At 40.0% G+C, this 11,981-nt stretch overlaps 1 protein-coding gene across 2 annotated transcripts in view; it reads right to left on the bottom strand.

Moving 5' to 3' along the window:
• Positions 1-320: 320 nt before the first annotated feature.
• The window catches only part of LOC102047130 (signal recognition particle subunit SRP54), a 32,949-nt gene continuing 21,288 nt past the window's right edge, over positions 321-11,981 (bottom strand). The window contains exons 3-5 of one of the 2 annotated variants that reach the window (XM_055717035.1): positions 5,136-5,202; positions 3,347-3,444; positions 321-2,542 (exon numbers count right to left, since the gene is read on the bottom strand). In XM_055717035.1, coding sequence (XP_055573010.1) covers positions 2,330-2,542; positions 3,347-3,444; positions 5,136-5,202 — 378 coding nt within the window. In that variant the 3' untranslated portion in view covers positions 321-2,329. The remainder of the gene's footprint in view (positions 2,543-3,346; positions 3,445-5,135; positions 5,203-11,981) is intronic. The other variant, XM_055717036.1, reaches the window with a different exon arrangement.

The raw sequence follows: 11,981 nt of genomic DNA, 5'->3' as shown, positions 1-11,981 counted from the left end.
TGAAACTCTTACTCTTTAACACAGCTGTAGAAATGTTTCATCTTCCCGATGAAATTACAATAGCTCCAGGCCAGAGGTGGTTGCAATCCTGCATTATTTATTGATCTGAGTAGTGCTGAACACACTGAATATGCTAAAAACTACTACATGAGATTGTAAGGAAGGGGTGGAGATAGTATAGTATTTTGAATTTCAGCACTTGAACATTCCAGCAGGATGTGTGACTCAGTAGATGGAAGCTATGAACAGGCACGTGCACCTGTGTGCAGACATAAAAGTTTCAATGACCACACAATTTTAAAAGAAAAGCCATAGCCAACTTCCAGTTCAAAAATTATATTAAATATAAAATAACCAATTAATGCATTTACAGAAAAATTAAACCATTATGAAAGTAACCACTTTCATACAGTTTGCAAAAAACTGAAGGAAGGATTAAGTTAAGGCACAGTGAGTAATACAGTATTTTATACAAAGAAGTTTAAACCCAAGGCAGTGAGACCATTTCTGATGCAACAGATAATAGGGGGAGGGGAAACCAACACAACTGACACTAATGTCTTGGCAGAAAAGCAAAATATCCTTCAGCTGTAAAGGTTTTACCCTTGAGCTACATGAGGCTTTCTACCTCTGACAGTATAAGAACTCTCAACAAGCTGCTTTTCTGTGTGTTCCCCAGGTGTTGAACCAACTCTCCCTTGCAGGTGTTTTGGGCTGAGGAATGACTTTACACAGCTGTCAGCACCCTCTGTCTTACAATTCAAAAAGAGGCAAAGAACAGAGTATCAAAACGGATGGAATAGAGCTGATGAATCCTCCTCATAAGACCTTCTGTAGTGCTGGAATGGTAAGGGCAGATGAGAGGAGAGGGAAGTTGTGCTCTACAGGCAGAGGGTTGTCTGAAATATATAATTGAACGCTGGAAACTAATAGCCAAGTCAGCCAGCCTCCGGTGTTACGTCAGGCTCCTCAGTTGGTAGTGGGACCAAGGCCAGGGACATATGACGATACCCAGCACAAAATTTCACTGAAGTAATGTTTTACATGGTAACTAGTACAGATTCTCTGCTCCTTTATCTATAATAGTTCTGTAACAAAAGTGACTGGGGCACTGACATCTGATTGTCACAAAGTAAATGAGTCACCTTTTACAAGCCACAGCAAAATGACAGTCATTGCAGTTAAAATAACCTTAATTGGTATTTGGGGCTATTTAAAAGCTTTGGAGCTACCTGCATTTCACTTAGACAAAAAAAAAAAGTTACTGTTGTTGCAGGACTGCAACGAAGTTTTGTTTATTTAAGAAAAAGAATCATAAGTTTGGTTTTGTGATTTCTAGTTATTCATGTATTCTGTGCTAAAGGGGTTACACTTGCAATGGCACATCCCTTACTGGTAATTTAACACTAAACAAGTACTCTGTTTAGGTTAATCAAGTACACTGACTCAGGTAAACTATGTCCAAAAAAGTTTTCATAGTTCTAGACTGGTAATGTAGGCAGTGTCTGGTGCATTCAGTATAATTTAGCAAGACCTTAGTTTGTTTCCCAGACTGCTGGGAGCAATATGAAGTATTCAAGCAGGTGGATCTCTTTGTTTTTGGACTTGGGAGTGAGAACATCTTACACTGATGCTAGTTCTGTACTTGGCTGCAGCACTGAATGGAACAGCTGAGCACTGTCAGCCTCCAAAAGTGCTGGTACTTGTCAGTAAGTTCTTAAGGGTGTTTACAGCCTCCTTTAATGTTTTTCTTTAATTTAAAAAAAAAAAAGTCAGTGGACCCTTAAATCTAATTAACATTAAATCTAACATTATCTCGTGTTAAACAACAACAGAAAAAAAATACATGCATACAATAGTGACAATAAATAGGGGAAATAAGACACTATTATAATGACTTGAGTTACAGGGTATTGATTCCTATTAATCTATTCACAGAGAGCCAAGTTGCAAACAATGTGCAAATCAGAAATAGGTGTTTTAGAAGTAGGAAGCAGCACTGCATCTGCAATCCACAGGGGTTACAGACACAGCAATTCAAGGAAAAGACATTTTTACTTCTTTCCACAGAAATTAGCTCACACATTCAATTTTAGACCAAATGTTTGTAGTGCAATTTTCATTTTAACTGAAGTGCCAGTTTGGCAGAACACCTCAGCCTTTATTAGGCAGACAGACTGAACAGATACTGCCTAGCTCTCTCCTGATCAATAAGAATGCTAGAAGTTGTTATTTCACTGAACAAGTATAATCCTATTTTTCCTGCTTCTTATAGCCAGATTGTGACACCTGACACTTCCTATTTCCTACATTATACAGACCTTTACACTTAAGGAGGGACAGGAACTACATCTTGTTTGTTTTCCCCAACAGACTGGCCATCTCCCTCGTTTTCAAAGTTTACATTCACAAATGAAGTGCATGCTGTTGCTTCAGGCTGGTCTGTCCGGACAGGAGCTTCAGCCTGGGGCTTGTTCTGCTGTTCCTGATGCTGTCTTTCTGCTTCTTCCGACATCTTGTTTTCCTGTTCCTCCTCTTCCTCCTAAAAATAGATAACTGGATTTGTAAGCTACTGTTTACCACTTACTTACATTCAATTGAAGTCTTTCCATAAGAGTATACCAGTTCCTATTAGGAGGCAAGGATGTCTGCTCCACTAAAAAACAGGCATTAGTTGGTAATAAAATGAGGTATATTCCAGAATTCCTTTTATGGAGAAAAAATAAAATAAAATCACCCAAAGTGAGGATTAAACTGTGTTAAATAAACACCAAAAAAAATCATGTGTCTAGACAAGCACTTTTTAGTCAACAGCAATAGGTCTACCTTCTCTAAAGCTTTTTCAGCTCAATAATAAAAAGCTATCAAAAATTAAAAAATCATAGTAAAGCTTTAAATAGGTTTCCTCTCTCTTTCAAATAAAAATTATTAAGGCTTTTTTTTGCATAAAGCACTGACTACCTATCATCATTTCCAGTTATAGTTTAGAACAAATGGTAACCTTTACCCTTGACACTTTGTTGAACAGGTTTTAAGAGTTGGAAGTATACTCCTAGCAGCCACCCCTTTGCAGTGCCCAGTGCTCCATCCAACTTCCTCACACTTGACTTGAAAATGCATTGTACAAGCGGGACCTAGCCCGTTCTAACTGATAAACTGGCGAGAAAAGGCTGATGTATAGGCAGGCATTAATTGTTTGTCAAATGAAAACTGAAGGCAAACTGAAATAGGGGTTCTAAACCCTCATTTTAATGCTGGAATACAAATTAATTTCTTTTTTTTTTTAAAATACCAGGGAAGGCAAGTTGGAGAAAAGGAAGGTAAGAGCCCTATCTCACACACATACCTCTCTCTTCATTCTGTAATACTCATCAATGGCATATTGGTATTTTGGTGTGCTTATCCCCAGCACAGATGCAATCTTTTCTCCCAGGAAATCACACACTAAAAAAAAATAAAGAGAGGTTTACATATGATTAGTATCTAGAAGAAAATTCTTAAGCACAGTTTTATTTTAAAAGGTATCCTCATCTTTCCTGAATGGTTTTCCATAGTCCTACTTCACACAAAAGACAAAACCAAAACCTGCTAGGCTAATCTACTTGTATGTAATTATTAGCCCAATATACCAGTAGTTGTCCTTTAAGATAAAGAATGAATGAAAGGAGAAGAACATGGAAGTCAACGAAAATATAGATGGTGGCGGCATTCGTTTGAATTCTACTGGTTTCAGCTTTGAACCCCGGTTTGTTTTGCTAGGGGATCAGTTAAAGGATAAGCCTTTAACTGAACTTGGAACTGACAAGTAAGGTTAGACAAAAATACATGGCTACCAATTGCACTGGCACTTCAGTCTAACGGACCCAGTGAACTAGAGAGTTATTTATTGATACATGCATACTTCAAGTCAGTAGGAGTTTTAACAATGTTCTGTGTTGCATCCTAATGGATTAATAAAATATTTAGGTTTTCAGCTGTCTCAGCTTTCAAGCTGGAGGCTACACGCAGCGCTGCTCTGCTAGAACAGGTAATGCAGCATCACAAGTGTGGAACCAGGGGTTTGTGTCAGTCAGTCTCTACCAGGGTGATGGCTACAGCACTGCTGCTTGAGTAAAGGCAAGCAGGAAGCCAAATATATTGCACTTCAAATTACAAATCTGCCGAGGACGCAAAGGAGTTAGTTGTCTTCAAGGAAAACAAATTCGAAGTTGGCAATTGACTGCTTCAATGAATATTCACAATAACTAACTTTACAGATATGCTGGCGTCTAGAGCTCTGTGCAGAAGACCAGTTCGAATTACAAATGTAAGAAGCAAAACTGAAGTGGGAAGAAGGAAGTACTAATCTTCAAATTAATAAAAGACTTCTGAAAAAAGGAAAGCAGTATCTTTGTGCATGAAGAACAGATATGACAAGGAATGGAATTACACTGTACATTAGAGAAAAAGCACTTCTAAAAGTAAGGATAAGTTAGTTAATAAAATAAACTGCCTATAGTTTTTTTAAAAATACACAAAATTAGATATACAATGACAGAAACACCACATTTGTCAAAAAAACCAATAAAGGTACTTTACACCTTGGGAGGAACATAGACTGGGACAAGTATTTTTAAAACTTGGCAGAATTTTGTGAGGTCCACACGCCAAATAAACTTCTATGCAATGAGTTTAAGACTCTTGACAACAGCCTTATTTTTATTTTGTAACCTCAGAAGTCTGCTGTAATGCACACAACTAGATGGGATAATTATTAGTTGTCTTCATAAAAACTGTCAGTTTAGTTACTCCAAACAGCATTCTTTTCAGATAATGTCACACAAAACGCTTCCATACAAAACCAAATAGAAAGCTGATACACTCCCTTGCCAGCGCTAATGGAGGAAAAGGGGGGAAAAAAGTGTTCAGCAAAAGGGTGTTTCCTGTTTGTTCTTCCATTCAAGAGTTGTTGATTGAAAGTAAAAAAAAAAAAAAAAGTGTCTAAGGCAAGAGAATATGTCTCTACACGTTAAAATACAGGTTCATTCATAGTTTTGAAAAAAATGACCAGTAGCTCACAAAGATGATTTATGGTCTGTGAACATGACTTTCAATATTCCACTACTGGCTTACCCAAAAATTACATAAAGCAATACCTGATAAGGTTGATGTGGCAACTCGCAGCATGTGAAACCACAAGTAGGGGCCCCATGTGAGCGTTGTCTGTAAGAACAATAGTAGTATGAATACATAGAAGTGTTTGTTCATGGCTCTTACTAATACATAAAAAAGCTCAAACAGATTGAGAAGAAAGATCTGCAATGCTTCCCGTTTGCCAGCTACCACAATATTCTTGCTTTAAAGTAAGTCCAGACCAGACATGCATGAAGCAAAGTATCACCCTAAGATATAAATATAACGACAGTTTATATCTGGGAGAATCTGTTTCATTGAGTTTTGTTTCCTGCTCCCAGACTTGGGAAATGACAAGCATCCACCTCAATCCCAAGGTAACTCCTATAGCTAGAAAGACCTTTCCATAATGTTCTGAATTCCATCAGCCCTAGAAGAGAAGTGGGTTATCCAAGTAGCCCCTCATTACAATAACGAGAAAGCTGCAAAAGACTATTTAAAACCAAACCTTCAAAGTGGTCCCTGAGCAAGGGACCACTTCCCAGTACTTACAACTGCATACAAATTGCCATTTGGAATTGCATCTGAGGAACAAAACTAGGAACCGTGAGGGAGGAAGAGCTACCGCAGCTCTGAGGCAGCAAGGGACAGGCTGACAAGGAAAGCACCTGGGGTGGCATGAATGACGAGGAACACAAAACCAACAAAACAGGGCTCAAGTGGGGTCACCCCAAGCATTTGCATGAGCAAGGAAGTCTCTCTGAAGTGCCTGCACACTAAGGCACGCAGCATGGGGCATGAACACACGGAAATGGAGACCTGTGTGCAGCTGCAGGGCTGGGATCTTGTTGGGATCCCCAGAGAGGCAGTGGATGGCTTGCACAACTGGAGCGCTGCAGTGGACAGACTCTTTAGGAAGGACTGGCCAGGAAGACGAGGAGGAGCTGCCCTTTGCACACCTGTGGTGTCTTTGCTGCCACAGAGAAAGCACTGCAACCTCCAGACAAATTGAGATACTTCCACACAGGAACTTAAAGGAAAGTTAGAACTTAACGGGCATACCTACACTATCCTCTTCACTAAGGAAAGAGGCTGTATCTCTCTTTGAAAAGAAATTAAAAACAAGCCATGTAATAAAAAGGAGAAGGAGAAAAGCAGATTCCAGTCTTAATGGGGAAGGAGCTGTAGGCTTTCACTTCTGTGAAAGGGCAAACTCAAATTTCATAGTCACCTAAAACATGTTTATAGTTACGGTCTGTTGTACTCAGGCAAGATCTCTGTAGAGGTAGTAGAAAGCAGCAATTAAGAGTGTCAGCTTTTATTACATGAAACCCATTAACTCCATCAGTTCCCTATGTGTTTATAACTTGTTGCTAAACACTGTGACAGTAAGCATTTTCTGTGATCTTATTTAATAGCTATCTGTACAGGACAACCAATATGACTGTAAATAATATGGCTATAGGGATTCATTGGGACAGCCTCAGTACGCACGTACGCAAGCTACAGGACTTTGGTGTTTTCCAAGCACAGCCTCTACAAATCAGTGGCAGCAAGAAATCATCTGTCAAGCCAGAACCTCAAGTTGGGCAGGCTGAAAAAAGCCAGATGCTATATATTTTTGGCAGCGGGCATGGAAAATGTCCTGCCAAGGTAAAAATGTAAGCAAAACCAGCTTGCTATCCTGCCTGCACAAAAGCACCTCGTTGTGCATCCAGCTCGATGATTATGCACTCAGTTGGCAGACAGGCTAACAACAATCATTTTGGAGTTTGTTCAGTTGAGGAAGTCAAGAAAAGTGCTGGAAAAGCTTGTTGCCACAGGTGCAAATAATGGCATTGATGAGGTTCTGTACAATCCTTCATAATGAGGTGACAAGATGAAAAAGCATTCAACACAGCGTGCAGGACAAACGGACCTGCTGCGCGGCTGTACGCAAGAAGCTACAAGAGCCCCTGGAACATTTAAGAGTGAAAAGACCAGCTGAACTTCAACGTGACAGAACTAACTCAGACACAGAGTATTGCAACACGTTTGTGGCAACACACATGTAGGGAACATCTGAGGCTTGGCAGACACAGAGGTTCTATTTCCACTGTTCCCCGACCGCAATTAAAAACCAGTTTGGTACGTTGGAAGCACTTTAAGTTCAGCTTCATGGAAACCTCTGCTCTCTGACAAAGCCCAGCAAGATGCTTCTTCACCCCTGCCAAGCAAGGCTTTGCTGGTCCCCTGAATTTAAAAAAGGAGCATCCTTTGAAGTATCTCAAAAGGCAATACAAAACCATGAGAGAAGCTACTTCACACGAATTCAAGAGGAGAAAGGAGATGCCTCGGGAAGTAAACCACCAAGAACAACCAGGAACAAGGGAACACCTCCAAGGAATAACTCTCCTTTATTTTCTCCCCCCTTCACTTCCCAAGGGTACGTTCGGGTGGTTTCCCAGAGCACCTCGGAGACTGAAGCAGGAGTGGCAATGTGAGGCGAGAAGAGGTACTGGAGAAAATCAGAACTGCTCGGGTGATATGAACGGGGCCATTAGGCAATGGCTCAGTACAAACGAACCCTACTCCGTGAAGCAGCTTTAATGCACTGAGTGGTACAGAAAACAGTACCCAAGTCAGGTCCTACTAATGCTCAGTAAGAACCACACACCCAGACACTGTACATCAACCTCCTTTGGCCAAAGAAGCCTTAATGTTCAGTCTTTCGTCAATGCAAGGCCACAGTAATACTCTATTTCTTGACTGGAAACAAGGGGCAGCAGTATGAAACACAGGACACTGGCTTATTATAAGGGGACAGGATGTCTCCCGCCATCAGCCTCTTTAGTACACGTTTCTACAATGCTTAATTATACTATTCAGCTTTCCTGACTTTATTTTGTTGTTTCAAATAGAAAACACAATGGTTATGACAACTGGTTTTTAAATTACAAAAAATCTTAACGTACCACTTTAATCCAAGTGCTGCATTTTAAATAGGAATGAGCACAATGGATTCAACCATTGATAAAACCAAGGGGGTTCTGGTCTAACAGAACATGATTTTGTTTCCTAGTACAGTACTGCTGAATGGAGCACACACGCACTCCCCTGAACTTGCCAGATTTCAGTCAGTCCCTAATAACACTTGAACTTTCCGAAGAACGCAGGGTTTATCTTTGCCAGAGAAAATGGCAAAATAAAGGAAAAAATAATTTCCTGATTTAAGAAAAAACAAATCCCGTATTTAAGAGTTAATATACACCACCAAATAGATACTTTTCCACTGTTTACTGTGCCAAGATGCATTTCAAATTAGTTTAACTACTGACTGGCCATTGCTGTAACAGGTCTTTTAGTGTATGCACCATGTCAAACTGTGGCACCTAAGACAAGCCAGTGAAAACAACATCAGAGACACACATACCATCCTCCATCAAAAAGCTTCTGCCATATTATGAGTAGCCATTACTTGGTCAGTGACTATTTTTCTCCCTCATCCCCAAATTGTTAAAAGAAAAATGTTTAACAGTCCTCAAGAGAGGACTTTTTGCTGTTTGAAGTTAAGCTCCTTTTAACTACAGGATATCAAGATAATCTCCCTGCAAAAACGTGTTTCAATCTTTCTGAGCACTGAAAGTTAATAAAATTAAATCTCTTCTGGTGCTTTGTTGCAGAGATGTTCTCAGGATGAATTCCAAGGTTATCACCAACAGTTACATTACTGACAATTGCTCTGCAAAGATTTACACTCCACTTTCTGCCTATTCATGTAATAGGTGAATGCAACAAAGAGCTTATAGCAAGCAGCCCTCCAAGGATAAACAGAAAAATTATCTTCTAAAACAGGTTAGGGAAGTTTAGTTACAACAAAATAAAGTTTTGGTGGACAGGTGCAAAATGAGATTTACATATAAAGTGTAAGCATCTAAGTCCTTCTAGACAGACTAGAAGTTTCAGTTAAAATTAAAGCATTTACGTAATTAAAGCATCTATGTTTTAATATGAGAACACACAGATAATACTGAACGCTACTATCTAAAAAATCCAGGGGGAAATGTATTAAGCATACCCTGTGTTCTAGATTCAATTCATTCTTTAAAAAAAACCAACAACCAAAATACAACAGAATGGACACTCCAGCCCAAGAATGTTAATGAAGTGAGTGCTGACCTATAGAAGTTATCAGAATTGTTTCCCTTAAACTAATTTAGAGGCTGCCAGGATGCCAATACCAGCTGAGCTTTGAAATTTCACGATGCAAAGTTTCTATTCAAAATATTAAATGTGCTTTTTTAAAAAGTAAGTTGGACCAGAAACAGCTATTACTTGCAACATACTTTTTCATATCCCAACTGAGATAACAAGTTTTAGACATGCTGGTCTCAGCAAACTGACTATTTAATTGCTTTTATAAAAATGTTTTTATTGTAGGATTTGTAAGGCAGCTGTTGGCTAAAGCATCAAAGCTCAGCTTGGACTAACATTTCTCAGTTGAGTGTCTCAGCTGGGATACACGAAGCATGCAGCAGATAAGGTAAACTTCACTTAATGGCAACCCTTGCTCTAATCAAGTTAATTCTGTCAAAGTAAAAAGCAATACATAATAAGGCATACTGCGCTCCACAATAAACTGTTCTGGTCTGAGGGGTCCTTTTATTAAAAAGGGTAATAAAAATTAAGCTATAAAAGGAGAATAAAGCCATTGTCACTGTGCCATGCAATATACTTTTTGCTATTCAGAAAAAAAATCCTTGTTAGGAAAGCAGGAGAACAATCATGCCGCATTCCCAGCTGTTGTGCACGTTTGAGGGCTCTCTAGTTAAATGTCCATTTCTACAGCAGCGTGCACTTCTCTGGCCTCACAACACATACATTAAGGCTTATGAGCCTTCCCTTGCTGCACCACAGTGGAACTCTTCTACCGAGAAGAAATGGCACAAGAAGTTACACAGATCTGGTCCCCTGCTAATTATAGTTGGGAAAAATCTCTTATACATCTGTGGATATCTGACATGACCTGCATAGTGGGGAACAGATCTGACTCTAAAGGTACCTGAACATTACCGTAATATTCAGTAGGTTTCACAGTTCTTGCATTTCTTTTTGTAGATCCTTGCAGAGATAAAAAAAAAAAAAAACTGAGCAAGGCAGCTTAACATCTACTCACTGTTTGCGAGTACAATACATTTATTTTCAAACCAAAAATGTCAAGTGTATTTTATACCGATGATACCCTACATGCTCTCAGGCTAATGTTACTTTTCGTTGTAAACAAGAACTACCTAGCAAGAAAGAAATAGTGGTACCAAGATGAAGTGCAACAGCTTCACCTGGGAATTGCTATGAACCAAATCCCAGCTGAATGCCCACAGTCTCACTGCAGCTCTGTCCTCAAACCACCTTTTTTTTTTCCCCTTCAAGACAAATTCATTTTACAGAGGGGGAAAAAAAGAACCAGTTGACAGTCCCTCCCAAAGCAAAGCCCTTATGGTTCACCACTTCTTCAAAAGAGAATGAGCAGAAAGTCAACCTCTTTACTACAGTCCGTTCAATAAGGGCAAGCTCTCCCAGGGTGGATATGCATGTAAATAAATACAGGCCCTACCACTATACAGTAAAAAAGAGAGCTGAGAGCTTCAACCACAACATTTCTTAATTATGGATTCCCAAATGATGGTGCAGAAGTCATTTCAACAGCAACGCCAAGTAGAAAACAGGGTACCAGTTTCTGTGCACACCAAGACTCTTCTCTGGAGCATGGGAACGAGCAGCTACACACCAGCGTCTGCCTCCAGCGTGCAACCAGGCGGGACAAACTGCTGCACAAAGCAACGGCTCCCGGCACATCGGGAAGGACCCAGCCAGTTTCGAGCCTCCACCTCTATCGCAATACAGGCAACAGAGCCCAGAGAGGGCCAGGAAGGGAGCCCACCAGCAGGCAGGGAACAGGTCCGCAGACCCAGCTTATTGGGGTAAGGAGGGCAGAGAAAAGAGGTGGCTGGGACACCAGTTCGTGGGGGTGTCATAAACGAAACATGAGACTCAGTGATGTGGAGAGATGAAGAGAAGGATGTGGCTCTTCTCTAGGGCTGACTGCCAGAGAGCAGGGAGCTGCTGCTGCCACAGCTGGCACGCGCGGCTCTGAGCCTTGCAAATACACCATCATCACCGCAAACCAGATTGTCAGAGATGCCAACTGAGTATAACACTATATATTTCCTTTTACCTCGAAGTATAGACCCAAAATCATGACAAAAAGGAAAACATACTTTAGCAGCTACGTCACACGCTACTGGAGACAGCTTCAATTGCCAAAACTCCACTTGAATTTGGACCCCATAAATGGAGACTCCATTCACAGGTCAAGCAACATCTTAATGGCTTACAAGAAGATGAACATTACATACACAGACTAGGCAGGTCCTTTAAAACCTGTTTTTCACATACTATGAATTACACCAGTTTTCCTTTTATTTCTGCAAGTCATTTGTTTCTTTCCCTGCTATACTCTTTTTTTAATCATATCAAATTGCTGGTATGGTAACACTAAATTACAGGTTCAACTCTCCACTGTCACCAAACAGAAAACAAATGCCTTCCCTGCGCATTTTTTTAAAGAATAATACAAATCAAGGAGACACCAAGCAAATATTATTAGAGGGAGAAATGCTGGAGAGGACAGACCAGAACTGTGAAGAAATTAAACCCATTTCTAATTAATAGGGCTACTTTAGTGGAGAAGGACTCCAGGACAAAACAACTCAGGAATATTTCTCGGATTTCTCAGTCCCTAGCACCAATCTTATTAAGGGAACCTTTAATACAAAGTACTAAATCAGATTTATGACACAAAAATTAAAGTATAAAATATGGGTAGTTAC

This window comes from Falco cherrug, chromosome 7 (assembly GCF_023634085.1).
Source record: "Falco cherrug isolate bFalChe1 chromosome 7, bFalChe1.pri, whole genome shotgun sequence".
Lineage (NCBI taxonomy): Eukaryota > Metazoa > Chordata > Aves > Falconiformes > Falconidae > Falco > Falco cherrug.
The sequence above is the reverse complement of the archived record's forward strand: the minus strand, read 5'-3'. Positions and strand labels throughout refer to the sequence as shown.